The sequence below is a fragment of the Canis lupus genome, chromosome 16, assembly GCF_048164855.1.
Source record: "Canis lupus baileyi chromosome 16, mCanLup2.hap1, whole genome shotgun sequence".
Classification (NCBI taxonomy): Eukaryota; Metazoa; Chordata; class Mammalia; order Carnivora; family Canidae; genus Canis; species Canis lupus.
The window spans coordinates 61173976-61189691 of NC_132853.1; the positions used below are offsets into that span (position 1 = coordinate 61173976).

The following is a 15716-nucleotide window of genomic DNA, read 5'->3' on the forward strand; positions in this document are numbered from 1 at the left end:
TGGTGTCACCACCGACCATGGCTTCTTAGGTCATAATTTGGAAGCCCAGGGATGAGGTGGTGTGTGTATGTAACCGATGTCAGCCGTGTTGGGTGAATGAGAGTATGCAGGTGTCAGGGTCAGTGTGTGAACGTGGCCATGGTACTGTCCTGTGTACTCCCAAACTGAGGTCGTAGTGCTTAGCCTGAGGCCCAGGACGAGGATCAGGAGTCCGTGAGAATTACAGTGAGGTGACATTTCTTCCTTTTTAAAAAAATTTATTTGAGAGAGAGGACATAAGCAGGGAGAGTGGCAGGCATAGGGAGAAGGAGAAGCAGACCCCCTGCTTTGATGGACTTGCTCCCACGACCCTGGGATCATGACCTGAGCCAAAGGCAGACGCTTCACTAACAGAGCCCCTCAGCCACCTGTGAGGTGACATTTCATTAACTGTGTTTTGTCCCACAAAGTTGTGCTTGGATTTTCATGGGATTCTAAGATGTCATAGATGCCCACAGAAGGGATGAGGATGAGAGTTATGGTCCAGAGTAGGCTTTCAGGTTGTCGGGAGCAAAGGTCCAGTCCAGTGTAGACCAGCACTTCTGTGAAACACAAGCAAGTGAGTAGCTGGGGGTGTCAGATGGTCTCCAAATGTTCTCTGTGTGTGTGTTTACCTTGTCATGGGTGTCATGGATATGCCGGATATTGTGCACAGTTCCTAGCCTGGCACAGATGGCCTAGATGCACTGGACATTTTTAAAGTTTCCAAAAATGTTTTCTTTTTCTTTGCATCACTTCAGACATCTAGAAAAGCTGTAAAAATAGAACAGGAAATTTCCATTTCCCAGATTCCCCAAATATTCACATTTACCACACATGCTTTATCTTTTTTTTTCTGAAAATTTTTGAGAGTAAGTTGCATGCATCATGTATTTTTACCTCTAAAGTATTCCCACGTGTGTTTCCTTTTTTTTTCCCCCACGTGTGTTTCCTAAAAACATTATCTTCCATAACCATGGCACAGGCACCAACGCCAGTGAGCATTGGTACAGTACTGTGATCTAGCCCACTGACCTTGCTTTGACTTCAGCGGTCATTTGCTGAAGAATTTCATTGCAAAAGAAAAACCAGAATGGTTTTCAGAGTGGGGTCACACTTTCATTGACCTCTTCTCATTTGTCACTGTCCCTCAGCCTTTCTTTGACTCTCATGGCATTGACATTTTCGAGGAGGACAGGCCCTTTATTATGTAGGATGCCCCTCGGTTTGTCTGATGTTTTTCCTCCTGGTGAGATAATGCTAATTATTTTTAGCAAGAAGTCCAGAGGTGAGGTTGTATGCACCCCATCATGGGGGTACTGCTGCCACTTTGTGCCATGGCAGGAGGGAAGGTGTCTGCAGGTCTCTCCCCTGTACCTCTACAGTTACTCTGGTTCCTTCCAGAGTGGTCTTCTCATCTATAAGACACCAAACCAAGTTGGTGCTGTGTGGATGGATCTCAATTGTGAAGTTTTTAAAATTTCTGAAATACTCCAAAAAACTTGAGAGACGGGGCACCTGGGTGGCTCAGTCAGTGAAGCGTCTGCCTTCGGCTCAGGTCATGATCTCAGGGCCCTGGGATTGAGCCCCACCACAAGGTCCCTGCTCTGCGGGCAGTCTGCTTTTCCCTCTCCCTCAGCCCCTCCCCCTGCTCGGGTTCTTTATCTCAAATGGATAAATAAAAAATCCTAAAAAATATATACTATTAAAAAAAAACAAACTTCAGTGATTCCAGAGTAAACCTAATAATGACTGATTTGCATCCAGATGTGTGTTTTTGAGTAGGGAGAAGTCTCACACCTTGTGAGATCTTTCCAGCTCCGGGGGTGTGTCTTTGTGAGTGAGTGAGCCATGGCACAGCAGAGAAGGATGTCAGGAGGCTCTCTGCGAATCTCATTATTCAGAGCTCTGGGCTGAGGCCATTGGTGTGCAGATCTCATTTGTAAGAGTTCCCATTCCAGGCACCAAGTACAGGAGGGTGAGCACGGGGAGGAAGAGATGTGTGCAAGTCTGAATCTGTGTTAAAATCATTAACATTTGTTGAAGTAAAAGATACTTAATTTCTTATCAGGGTCCTTTCCATATGTTTGAAACCATCAGCTCTTGTGTTGCTGCTGTAAATTTTGATTTGTGGTTCAAGATGTGCAACTTCTCAGTTCTCAGAGGTGCTCAGTACCCCCAGGCTGCTGTCCTGTGATTCACGCTTCTGGTCGTTTCTCACCAAGGGATTTGTGATTCTGCCATCTGACTAGCTTGTTGTACTGTTTGTTTCTTTATCTTTCTCTTTCAACTGTTATTTTTCGTAATTGTTAGGGTCTTATAAACATTTATATTCTTGTATTGAGCTTCATTACAAATCTTTCAGGATAAGAGAGAAAGTGAGTGCACAAGCAAGTGTGCATGCATGGGGCAAGGGAGAGGGACAGAGAGGATCTTAAGCAGTCTGCAACGCCCAGCACAGGGCCTGACACAAGCTCCATCCCAGGATCCTGAGATCATGACCTGAGCCAAAATCAGGAGTCAGATGCCTAACCTGCTGAGCCACCCAAGCGCACCTCAATTAAAGTTTTTTTTTTTTTTTTTTAAGATTTATTTATTCATGAGAGACACAGACTGAGAGAGAGAGAGGCAGAGACATAGAGGGAGAAGCAGGCTCCCTGTGAGGAGCCTGATGTGCGGGGCTCCATCCCAGATCCCGGGATCATGACCTGAGCCAAAGGCAGGCATCCAACCGCTGAGCCACCCAGGCTTTCTGCAATTAAAGTGTTTTTAAAGAGCACCTCAAAGAGGTCCTGGGATCGAGTCCTGAGGCCCACGTTGGGCTCCCTGCAGGGAGCCTGCTTCTCCATCACTCTGTGTCTCTCACAAATAAATAAGATCCTTAAAATAAATAAAGTACACCTCATGTTAGGTATTGTGATGGTAGGTGTGAGACACGGGCACTCACAGCCTTGCCGCCTGCAGGCCACCGCAGGGAAGTGGATCAGGGTGCACAAGCAGGATGGGACTTCCAGTCCTGAAATTCAGGCCACTTGATGGTAGTGTTGGGAAGGCAGAGGTCCAGGGAGGATCCCCTCACCTGGGTTTATCAACACCTTCAAGCTACTATAATGTTTTTGCTGCCCTTTTTAGTTTGTAAGGCAACTAATCAGAATTATCCTGCTGTGTTTTATTTTTAGCTTAGAAAAGGCAGGCAGTGGTCAGCCATTCAGCTACCCTGAAGGGGAGTGAGGATTTCATAGCTAATTGAACTCCATAGAGAGCCTGAAAACAGTTGTAGTGTATTTTACCTTGAATGTAACCTACATAGAAAAATCACTTATATCTGTAATGTGGGTACCAGTGTGATCACACCCCAGGTAAAGAAATAGGCCATTGCTAGCACAGAAGTATAGAAAATAGCACTGTGAAACCCTGGCACATTATCAGCATTTTTTTTTTTTTTTTAGCATTTTGTTAATTAAAAAAATTTTTTTTTTATTTATCTGTTCATTTGAGAGAGAAAGTGTGTGTGTGCATGTGTGAGTGGTGGGGGTGGGGCAGAGGGAGAGGGAGGGAGGGAAAATCTCAAGCAGGTTCCCCACTGAGCACTGAGCCCTACCTGGACCTCAGTGCCACAACCCTGAGACCATACCTGAGCTGAAATCGAGAGTCGGACACGTAACTGATGGCACCACCCAGGCGCCCCACAGGTGGCTTTTTTTTTTTTTTTAATAATAACTTCTGTTGAAGTATACTATTTGTACAGAAAAGCACATGTATCATACCTGTGTAACTTGGCGAATTTTCACAGAAACTCACCTATGTAATCAGAACCTAGATTTAAAAATAAAAAGTTACCAGGATGTCTGGGTGGTTTTTAGGTACGTTTCATGGCTCATACACATATGAGAAGCTTCCTCTTAGATGAAAGTGGAGACATTCCACCATCTGCACCTGTCAAGGGGGTGGGGTGGTGGTGGCAGTGTCCAGAGATAGCCAGGTTGGAAGTCTTATACGCCATAGGTCAGAAGCTGTCAGTGGGTGGTGTGACGACAGCACCTTGCCTCCATTTAGACACCCTGCGTGCACTTGGAGCTTGAGGTTTCCTGACAGCACCTGCACCACGGAGACCCCAGGAACAGTCTCCATCATCACCTTTAATTGGAAACCTTGGGACTCAGACACAAAGGAAGTCCTTGATGGGGCAGGACCCTGTCCCTAAGGCAGTACTCAGCCCTTCCTACGTGCACAGAGGTGAGTGACACTCTGGAAAAGTATAAGCCGAGGACCAATGTGGAGGGAGTGCACTTACTCTGAAAGGCAGAAATAAACGCTGGGAGAGCTGTGTATCCTCTGTGAAGGAGGGAAGAGGTGGCTTCACTGGAGTTCCCTTGTCGGCATTGTGCCCAGCGCTGGCTGGCTTTGCGCCGCATGGAGGACAGGCAGGTGTGTGTGCTGTTGTCCTGCTGGACACTGGGTTTCCTTTAAGTTTTCAGGGTGACGATGGGACAGATAGCAGATTCTGTCTGTAGGAAAAGTAAGTCTGGACTTACTGGAAGTCTGGAAGTGGAGCTGGAGGTAATACGGTTTTCATCTTACTAAACACCTGAGCATTTGTAAATATTACCTGAGTTAATCACCAAGACACTTTAAGAGGGAGATGCTGCGATCTGTTTCACGAGGAAGAAGGCTGAGCCTCAGTGACGTGACTGCTCTACGAGATCAGAGGCCTGCGGGCTGGATAGTGGAGCCTGTTCTGACAGCCCAGCCTTCCTGGTGATGTCAGGAGAATGATTTGTCTGAGGACAGGGGCTCAGCTGCTGTATGTGGAAGGAAAGGGAGGAAAACTTGCCCTGTATAGTTGTCATGTATGTTACGCTAAGAACTGAGTGGCCATTGGGGTCTTAGTCACGTTCTCTAAGCTGAGAGTTGATTCAGATCTCATACTAGCAGTAAGGGTGTTTACCTGTGGTTTTCTCTGTTTTATTCATACTAGCAGTAAGGGTGTTTACCTGTGGTTTTCTCTGTTTTATTCATGTGATATGCTTGTTTTAAGTAGCTTTTTATTACATGAGACTGGGCCCTTTTTAGTTCCACAGTGTGGACTGAGGGTCTGTATCATGTATACCAGGGATTCTTGTAAGCTCCGGGTGGTAGCAGTGACCCCAGCAGGGAAGGGCTTTGCTCTTAGGGAGCTTGCGGCCTGCTGAGGGTGACTATAAGCGATCCTGGGTGTAACGTAGAGTCATGTGGCCATGGTGAAGGCAGGGCCGGTAGGGAAGGCTCTTAGGTGGGTGAGATGTGGGAGGGAACCTCCTTGTAGCAGGTGAGGGCAAGAAGGGATGAGAGGCAGGGGACGTGGGGTAGGAGCCTCTGGGGAGTTGGAAGGGGAAGACGGATGGGGAGGGAAGGGCCACTACCCAAGGGCAGTAGGGAGGAGGCTGACCTTCCCTTTGGCCTTTTTGTGTCTGAACACTGCATACAGATTTTCAGAAATTCAGCTGTAGCTGCTGGGTGCAGACAGACCCAGAGAAGGGCTGGGCAAGAGAGGCCAACAGCAGGGGAGGGACTTGCCCAGGGCATCTCTTCTCTGTGGTGGGGCCGTCCATGTACTGTGGGGTGTTGGCAGCATCCCTGTCTGGCCTCCAGACACTGCTCAGTGTCCCTGGGAGCTGAGAATCACTGCACAGGAGCAGCCTGGGGGACAAGGGGGGGTAGGTGGTGTATGGCAGCTAGTGGTTGGGGCTGTAGATATATGGGTTTTCCCACTAGTTTTTGCATGCATTGATGTTCTGGTGTGTCATTGTGATTCTGTGACATGTTGTCACCTGTATAGGTGTGTCTTGTGTGTCTTGGTGGTAGTGTGATTGAGATGCAGATGACACATCCAGCACACACAGGACTCCTTGGTGTTGCCTCTTTGGGGCTGCATGCTCCTCCCTCCCCTAGCACCCAGCCAGCCCCTGTCTCTTCCCCAAGCCTGTGATTTTGTCATTTTGAAAATGTTACTTTAAATGGACTTATGGAGGATAAAACTTCTGGGGCCTGGGTTTTTTTATTTGGCACAGTGCCCTGCACAGTGGGTGCTGTACCAGGAGCTCATTCCGTTTAGTTGCCGAGTGGTGTTCCGCGATGTGGATGAGCCGCTGTGTGCTGAACCATTCTCCCATCGAAGGGCATTGGAGTAGTTTCCCATCTTTGAGTGTTCCAAATAAAGCTGCTGTGAGCATTCCTATGCAGGTTCCTGTGTGAGCGTAAGTGTTTGTTTCTCCTGGATACATGCCCAGGAATGCAGTTGGTCCTCGCCCTCTGATACATGTGTGAGACTTTGGGAGAAACTGCCAGGCTGATTTCCCAGGAGGCTGCGCTGTGTTACCTTCCCACCAGCAGTGTAGGGAGACCTCTCCCTCCTCATCCTCCCTGTCACTTGGTGTTGTCACCCTGGTAAGTCTTACCTGTCCTAATAGGCATCAAGTGGCATTTCATGGCAGTCTTAATTTCCCTTGCCCTAGTGGCTAATGAGGTTAACTGTTAATCTCTTCATGCTTAGTTGCCACCTCTGTCTTTGGTGAAGTGTTTTCTGTTTTTGTTTTTTTAGTTTTTTGCCTATTTTCTAAGTGGATTATTTTCTTACTGTTCCCTTTAGATAGATCTTTATAGTCAACATGAGTCCTTTGTTGATATATGATTTGTAAAAATTGGACTAGACAAAAAAGTGGCCTGTCTTTTTAGTGTCTTAACATGGCTTCTGGTAGAGCAGATGTTTTTAGTTCTGATGATGAGTATGTTGTGAGGTGAGAGCTGATGGCTTGTGGACCACGTGAATCCTGTGTTTCTGGCCTGAGCACCTGGGTGATGCTGTTCACTGCCAGGGGGAGCTCTGGAGAGGAGCTGACGTGAGGCCTTATTAGAGATGGTCAGTGCAGGTACAGAGGGAGGTATCAGGAAGATGGGGGAGAGATTAGGCCCACAGCGTAGGAAATGTGGAGTTTGGAGTCATTTAGGAATGTATAGAGGTGAAGGTCACAGGCCTGGATGAGCTTGTCCAGGCAGTAAATGTGGACAGAGACACACAGAGGCTAGAATCTTGGTCTGGGGCGTTGGACATGGAAATGTAAAGGAGAGTCCAGTATGGATTGAAAAAAGGGAGCCCCAGGAAGTTGAAACAGGGAAGCGTATGGGTGCTGGATGCCAGGAAGCAGGTAGTCCAGGTTCTGCTCTCTCCACTGAGGCTGCAGGACTGACTAGTGTGCCTGATAAGGGAAGTAAAGGGGCAGGGAACTTGATGTCCATGCATTCAAGGGATGGAGTGTAGGGGGGGGAACCAGGCAGCAAGTGTCAAAACCCTGCCAGTTGGCTTACTTTCTAGCTCTCAACTAGAGTGTTGGCAAGAATTACCTTGAAAATGTCACCAAAGTGGGAGGGACATGTGCCCTCCATCCACATGCTGAATCTTTCCTTGGCAGGTGTCCAGGTAGGGCAGTAGTGGACAGAGCTGACCACCAAGACGGGTGCCCTGGGTTGGACCTACAGAGGTCAGCTGAGTACCATCAGCTGGTGGTTTGGCCATTTATATGCGGACAGTTCAGGCACTAATATTTAACTGGGTGTGAGATCAGAGACCAGGAGTCTGTGGAGCTATTTTTATTTTTATTTATTTATTTTTTAAAAAGATTTTATTTATTTATTCATGAGAGAGAGAGAGAGAGGCAGAGACACAGGCATAGGGAGGAGCAGGCTCCATGCAGGGAGCCTGATGCGGGACTTGATCCAGGATCTCCAGGATCACACCCTGGACTGAAGGCGGCGCTAAACCACTGAGCCACCGGGGCTGCCCTGTGGAGCTATTTTTAAATCTTACTCTTTAAAGATGTTTGACTTGCATTACCTTTTTTTTTTTAAATAAATATACTTCAGTTATGTCAAAGAAGTTATATTAAAGGTGAACCAGAGTATTGAATTGTAAACCCTTCCCCTGAAATTTAATATCTCTGGCTCTTATGTGCTCAATGTAAAAGGTGATAGGGTTCTTCAAAAGCAGTGATTTTTTGTTCTTAATTAAGAAATAGCCACAAAATTACATTGCTTAATGACCCAGATAGACTTGTATATTTATTTTAAAAGGAATAATGCAGATTAAATCATATTTAGTCTCTTTTGCCTACTTATATTTGGCTGGTCTGAAGAATGTATTTATTTACTAGTGTTTTATTTTTATTTATTTTTTAAAGATTTTGATTTATTTATTCATGAGAGACACAGAGAGAGGCAGAGACCCAGGCAGAGGGAGAAGCAGGCTCCATGCAGGAAGCCCGATGTGGGACTCGATCCTAAGACCCCGGGATCACACCCTGAGCCGAAGGCAGACGCTCAACCGCTGAGCCACCCAGGTGTCCCTATTTACTAGTATTTTAAAGTCATGAAATGCCTCTTTGTGGTTTCATTCATTAAGTGAATCATAACACGTGGAGTGAGCTTGAAGTGGGCTTCTTCACACAAGATGAAGCTCCAGTGGCATTTGGGGACACTTGGGCTCTATGTCCTGTTGTAGGTGGGACACCCCATCCTCCAGTCTGGTGGGCACGTGCTGACAGTTGGCTTTTCTTTTTCAGGTGCACATTCAGGTTCCCGAGCACAAACATCAAGATCACGTTCACTGCCCTGTCCAGTGAGAAGAGGGAGAAGCAGGAGGCTCCCGAATCCCCGGTGAAGCCTGTGCAGGCCCACATCTCGCCCCTGACCATCAACATTCCAGAAACCATGGCCCACCTCATCAGTCCCCTTCCCTCCCCTACGGGAACCATCAGGTACAGCAGCTTATGTGGTGGGCAGGGGTCACCATAGAGTCGGGCTGTGGGGTCATGCCTACTGAGATGGATATAACCACATCTCAGTTTCATTCCTCACCTTCTGCCTTGGGACTCGAAGAAGCCGTCATAAATCACAATGATGGCCAGGAGCACACAGCAGCGCCAGCTCCCTTCCTGGAATGGACATGTGCAGAGAGGGAGGTGTGAGGGGCTTCACATGCCATTCAGTTTTTGAACACCCTTTGCTCCCCATTTCCTGAGTATGAAACACAGTTCCCAAATGATCCTGGTCTTCACTTATGGACTCTCCGTATTTGAGTGTAAGGTGAAGGGGCAGGTAATTTGCTATGTTGCTGTAAACTCTGAGACAACGTTTTCATTTGCGTTTTTAGTTTGCTGCAGTTTCATGTAAATTCTGTACTTGGATTGATGAGTTTGACCACAGTGATGAAGCAACCCACTTGTGTTTGTCTTGATGTCCTAAGAGAGACTGGGTGCTTCAGGAAGCAGAGGTCTGCGGCTTCAGGGCACACTCTTGGTACAGAACCCAGAATCCAGAGCACAGTGCTTAGGTTGTGCTGAGGTCTCAGAGGACAGTAGCTGAGGGTCAGGTCAAGAACAGCCATGGGATCCTGCAGACATGTGTCATCAGAGCAGGTTAGGTGGCCATGTGTGGTCGAAGTGCTGTGATGTGGGGCAGAACTCAAAGGGGTCAGTCTTCCTAGGTTCTGTTGGCTCTCGGAAGAAGGGAATAGTGTGTATCTGGGTGTCTTCTGCTTAGCTGTGAGTAATGTAGATGTAGGTGCAAAATGAATGCCTGTGCTGTGCTCTTGAATCAGACTTCTGCTGTCCAGATTTGTCCAGGGCACAGCTGGGCGGTAGGGCAGGGTTTGTCTCGTCTGTCCAGGCTGACACTGCATGTGGCAGAGCCAGGGAGAGGACATGGGGAACTGGTGGCTCTGGCTTCCATCTTTCAGGCAGACACTTCTATTTCTTAAAAATGAGCATCAGCGGTAGGCTTCTGGAAGGGTATCTGTGTTGGGTTTTATTTATTTATTTTTTCTTTAATTTTTTTATTTATTTATGATAGTCACACAGAGAGAGGGAGAGGCAGAGACACAGGCAGAGGGAGAAGCAGGCTCCATGCACCGGGAGCCTGACGTGGGATTCGATCCCGGGTCTCCAGGATCGCGCCCTGGGTCAAAGGCAGGCGCCAAACCACTGTGCCACCCAGGGATCCCGGGTTTTATTTTTTAAGTGGAGGGAGTGGCGAGTGGACTGGGTCTGGCGTCTTGCATAGCACCTGCTATTGGCATCAGGCCCCTCCCTCCTCTGCTTCCATCCTGTGGCTGCTGTGTTGTAGAAGTTGCCTCTGTCTTTCCCACTTGGTTGAGTTTGTCTCATGTGACTACATGGACCAAATAGCCATTGTGTCAGCGGAGGGACAACAGTTAGCAACCTCATGGCCAGAGTTTTGTACAGTACTGTGTGAAAATACACAGAGTGACAGATGAAGAGGAGGATGTCCTGTGTACCCCAGTGGGAGAGCAGCCTACAGAGGGGCAGCAGCAGTGGAGACAGGCACACCAGTTTCCTAGACAATGGCATGGGCACTCAGGGCCAGGGCGAGGTGGGGGCATGGGGAAGAGCTCCTGACCCAGCCCCTCCTCATCTTCTGCTCTGTCTTCCTCTTGTTTTGTTTGCTCGTCTCTCCCCACACCCTGGAGCCTCACACTGTAGCCAGTGTTGATCAGTGTAGCGCCTGCACTGGGTGGTTCAGCAGCATGGGAGCCTGACTACAGATGACTTACGGCTGGAGCAGATTTGCCTTTTCCAAACCCAGCGGCCAGACTTGTGGGGCCGCTCACCTTCCCATGGCAGCACTTCTTACTGGTAGCTAGTGTTTAAGATGCTAGATCCGTGCCGCCCTGTTGCTTCTCTCCCCAGTAGTACTTTAGACTGTTCCTGGCCTATGGTAAACACCTGTCCAGTGAGTGAATGCATGTACTGTTGGTGTATGTTCATTGTAGAGAGGCCAGTAGTGCTGCACACGGTGCTGGGCCTCCTCCCCTTCCCTCTCCTTCTGCTCCACTTTCAGCTCAGGTTTTCAGAGGTAACTCCTATTTTTTAGTATTTTTTCCAGAAATTTTCTATATATTTGTAATATATATTGCAATATTTTCCTCCCCAAACACAACTCGGATGTAACCACACATACTGTTGTGTAGCTGGATGGATTTCTTAGACGATCTTACCATAATTCCCTCCCATTTCCATAGCTCATTCTCGTTTTAAAATATGGTCCTTTATAGAAAAGGGAGCAGGAGCTCAAATGTACGGCTTGGTGAACCACCACAGGTGAGTGTGGATGGCCTTCGGTCATCACAGAGATCAAGAAGCAGCACCCTAGCCTTGCCTTTGTGAAAAAAAGCATGTCTTTAAAAATCAGTTCCTTGGGTGCCTGGCTGGCTCAGTCAGTAGAATGTGCAACTCTTGATCTTGGACTTGTTTGAGCCTCATGTTGAAGGTAGAATTTACTTTAAAAATTAATTAATTAATTAATTTTAAAAAATAGGTTCCTGTTTCCGCATTTAGGGTATGTTGTGTCCTAACTGACCTGATGCATATGCTCCAGGGCCTGATGCCACCTGGGTCCATGTCCACGGCCTCATCCCCTTTCTGTGCTCCCTGCACGTGGCCAGCCGCCTTCATCTCTCTCTAGACTGTCCCTGACCTTTCTAGTATAGCTGGAGGCCATGTCCTTGGTGGGAAGGGAGTCAGCGGAGCATGTGCTCTGTGTCCCTCTGCCGGGCTGGAGCCCTGGGGCCATCACATATGGCTCTGTGTCCTTGGTAAGTTCTAGAACCATCTAGAGCCTCAGTTTCCTCGCTGGTGAAACAAGTGGACCACCACCCTCTTTGAGAGTTTGTTTTATGATTATGTAAGATAACACATGTGGAAGCAGATACCTCATTTCCACGTTTTCTGGAGTGATCTTAAATTTCTAAGAGAATTAAGGAGTCCATTTTCCATAGGAAATGCTGATGCTCTCCTACTTTGTACTTGAAATCAGAACGGGTCATTGAAGCACAGTGTGACGTATGTTCTCTAATAGTCTGATAGCAGCGACCTTTTCCCATCCACAGTGCTGCAAACTCCTGCCCATCCAGTCCCCGGGGAGCAGGGTCTTCGGGGTACAAAATGGGCCGTGTGATACCAGCTGACCTCAATTTAATGGCCGACAACTCGCAGCCAGAAAATGAAAAGGAAGCTTCTGGTGGAGACAGCCCAAAGGTAAATGTTTTATAGCCTTGAAACAGAACCCAGAGGCCGTCACGTAGCCAGCTGTCCTCACTTCTTTGCTTGTAGGTCTAGTAATATCCCCACCTGGGCCTTTTGTGAAGTGTATGTCGGAGGGGGTTGCACAGCTTGGTCATTCAGCACTGGGTGCTCCCTGGTGGGCAGCAGTGGGTCCAGGTGCTAAGAGCTGAGCCGGTGGAGGAAAAGAGAACCCCTTGGTCCTCACAAGGTGATGTGTACTCTGTCCCGGGAAACTGTTCCTGGGTTTAGTCCTGCTGTTGCAGACGCTTGTGTCTGAATGCACAGGTGCACAGAACACACATTTTTGGGATGGTCCTTGCTGTGACCATGCATGTTTTTATTCTTTGAACCAGTAACACCACTTCTAGGACTGCATCTAAAGGAAATGGCAGAAATCTCAAACAAAAGTTAATAGAAAATTGAAAGCAGCCTAAATGCCCCATTGGAGAAGAATTATCCAGCAGGGGACTATCATGCAGCATAGCTACTGCTGTGGAAGTGTCCTTGGTATAATGCTGAGTGAAAAAGATAAAGCACTGTGTAGTGTTATTATTTGTGCAATAGAACAGGCACAGCCATGGGATAGATGCACCATAGCCATGCACCACCTGTTTGCAGCAGCCGGGAGCCTCGTGCATGGGGCGTGCTGGGCAGGGGAGGCAGGCCCAGAGGCACCTTCTGTAGGATTCTGTTTTATCCATTTGCCTGTTTAAAATCAGGCAGAACTAAATTGTGTTTTTTTTCAGGATGCATTCTGAGATGATAAAACTTTTAATCACAGCGGGATTGTGATTACTGTAAAATGTCAGAAGTAATGGGGGCCTCTCTGGGAGGTAGACACTGTGGGCTTGGTGGGCATGTGGAAGCTTCTGGGATGTGGGCTGTGTTCTTCTCTTGACCTAGTGTTGTTCTGACGTTAATTTTATAAACATTTGTTTTCAGCTGATAAGGATGTATTATACGCTTTCCTATCCATATTACATTTTTCAATTAAAAAAAAAGTTTTTAGAAGCGTATAGAATAAAGGTTGACAGAGAAACACACCGAATGGCATAAGCACAGTGGAGATGGCTTCACGCTCTCTCCCTGGTACCTGGGTGGTCTCCAGCTCTGCCGTCTGCCTGGCCCTTTGGTACAGTACAGGATAAGTGGTGGGGATCCCGGCTGAGGTCCTCCAGCCCAAGTACTGGCTATTGAAGCTGGGGTGCTGGGGTGGTGGGTGGTTCAGTCTGCATGGAACATGTCCCCACCACTGGCTGGCAGGATGGAGCATAGCCCGGGTGGTTGAAGCCCATGCTCCTCTCCTTGGCAGGTCTTTCTACCTTTTCTGACAGTCCTCTGTTTGTTCTTTCCATTTGTATTTATCCCTAAAAAATGTCTAAATTGCTCATTTTTAAACCTCAAGTAACATGTATCATCTTGAGTATATTCTTTTGCAGCTTACTGCTTGGAGTCTACCATTATGCTTCGTGGTCCATTTAACTTGATACGTACAGTTCCCAGTTCACAACCAGGGGTGTACCCTCTCCCCATTGGGTTTATGTATGTGGGGGCTGAGTTGTTACAGTGACAAGGAGCCACTTGTGGCCTTGAGCAACCTGGCACCAGGGGTGTGTGCGCTCTGCAGTGTTCACAGTAGCCCTGCACACTAGAACAGCGCCCGCCCAAGTGCCTGAGACCCCAGTGTAGGCGCTCGGCAGGTGGCATGCGGTGCTTGCCTCTGTGTGGGGTTTCCTATAAGGAGGAGCCTCGCAGTTGATGGGTACGCGGTGGTTCTGAGCCGTTGTCCCTTTGGCTTTAAGTGCGTGAGGACCCACTGAGCCCTGGGAGGGAGTGCCAGCTCGCTCCACCCTTTGCCACGCTGACTCTTCACTTTATTGTTAGATCCATGTGATGGGCCTCTGGCGGTGATGTTACATGTGTTGCCCTGGACTCTAATGAGGTCAGGAAAAGTAGCTTTTTTCCCTTATGTTTTCTGTTTTTGCCATGTGGGGTTTCTCCTTATGTGGTTTTAATATTCTGTTACACTGCTTATACACTTTTCCATTTGTTTCATGAAAATTTTCCAAATGTTTTTCAGATTACATTATTTTCGTACTAAGGAAAACTAAGCATTTTCACAGGAACACTTAAAAACAACAATCCTGAATTTTAGTAAATTTAGTAAAAATTTTGATATCTTCAGTAATCTCTCTCTCTCTTTTTTTTAACTTAACTACAGGATGACTCAAAGCCTCCTTATTCCTATGCACAGTTAATCGTACAGGCAATTACGATGGCTCCTGATAAGCAGCTCACTTTAAATGGAATTTATACTCACATCACTAAAAACTATCCGTACTACAGGACAGCGGACAAGGGCTGGCAGGTAAATCTGTTTCAGGTTTTTTTTTTTTTGTTTTTTTTTTTTTTTTTGAGATATTTCTGTGACGTGGCAGTAGATGCTGATTGATAACTGAGAGGACTTAGGCTGCTTTCCTTACCTTGGGCACAGGGCAAAGCAGAGCAGGGTAAGGGAGACCCTCCTTTGCTCAGGGAGGAGGCATGTTGGATGCCGCTAACCCCGTGCACTCACCTCCTCTGCACAGAGCAGAAGGAATAGCGGCTCTAGAAGCAAACCTCAGCCTGTGGTTTTTATGGTCACTGCCCCACGGATAGGAAAGGCACGGATTTGTTTGCAAGGTTCCTCTTCCACCGTTGCAGTTAACTCCCTGTGTCTGAGGTAAAGGAGGGTTAGAAACCCAGCCTATCCCTCACTTAGGCTTTCTCCTGTCTTCCTTATTGCGTCTGCTGACGTACCTAGCTTCTCCAAGTCTGCACAGAGATGGTTTTCAGACTGTTTTACCAAGGAACCTTTCTTCAAAAGACCTCTCCCATTGCTCAGTACAGGGACACAGATAAATGTGGTGCTGCCCTGCATGGTAAATTGGGGAGCCTGCCTGCTTGTGCACCTGTGCAGTCCGATCATTCCTAGAGTGTCTGTGGAACCTGGGCCTCCTCAGAGGACTCTTTGAAATCAGTGCATATTTCCCTGTTCAGTTTTTTAATTTAGTTTGGTTTTTAAGCTTTGACACTCTTTTTTTTTTTCAAGCATTTTTTTTTCTTCTGTGTGTCTGTGTTGTGTGTGTCCACTTACTGGACGTACAGTAGGACCTCTGTAATTCAGACAATAGAGGAAAAGCAAGTCTGAAATACAGAATATTAAAAGCATAATAAAGGAGGAAACATAGGTTTGCAGTTCCTGAATTTATTAATTAACGGAGAATGGAAACAGTCTTCCTTTCAGGCTTAGTGAGTAAATGACTCTTTGAGAAATGGATGCCAAACCATAGCCATAACCTAGTGATGGGGGTAGGGGTTGGGGGAATCCATTTTCTGTTTAATGAGGGGCAAGAACTTTCTTCTTCTACCTGTAAACGTAAACATGTTTTAATAAAAATAGCCCACCAGCCAAATCCTGAACATTTCCTTTGTAAGGGATCTTCAGTCATGTACGGGTCTTTGATTATGGAAGATATAGAATAAGACCCAGCCTACCCTCCTGGCTTGGGTCATCTGTACCCTGCCTGCCATCCTATGCACAGC

At 47.3% G+C, this 15716-nt stretch overlaps 1 protein-coding gene across 2 annotated transcripts in view; it reads left to right on the forward strand.

Moving 5' to 3' along the window:
- FOXK2 (forkhead box K2) overlaps window positions 1-15716 on the forward strand; it is a 73165-nt gene that overhangs the window by 38321 nt on the left and 19128 nt on the right. For both annotated transcript variants that reach the window (XR_012009424.1, XM_072782100.1), the window contains exons 2-4: window positions 8613-8807; window positions 11957-12104; window positions 14353-14499. Coding sequence is in view for 1 of the 2 variants with exons in the window: in XM_072782100.1 (XP_072638201.1) it covers window positions 8613-8807; window positions 11957-12104; window positions 14353-14499 (490 nt within the window). In the remaining variant the exon portion in view is untranslated. The remainder of the gene's footprint in view (window positions 1-8612; window positions 8808-11956; window positions 12105-14352; window positions 14500-15716) is intronic.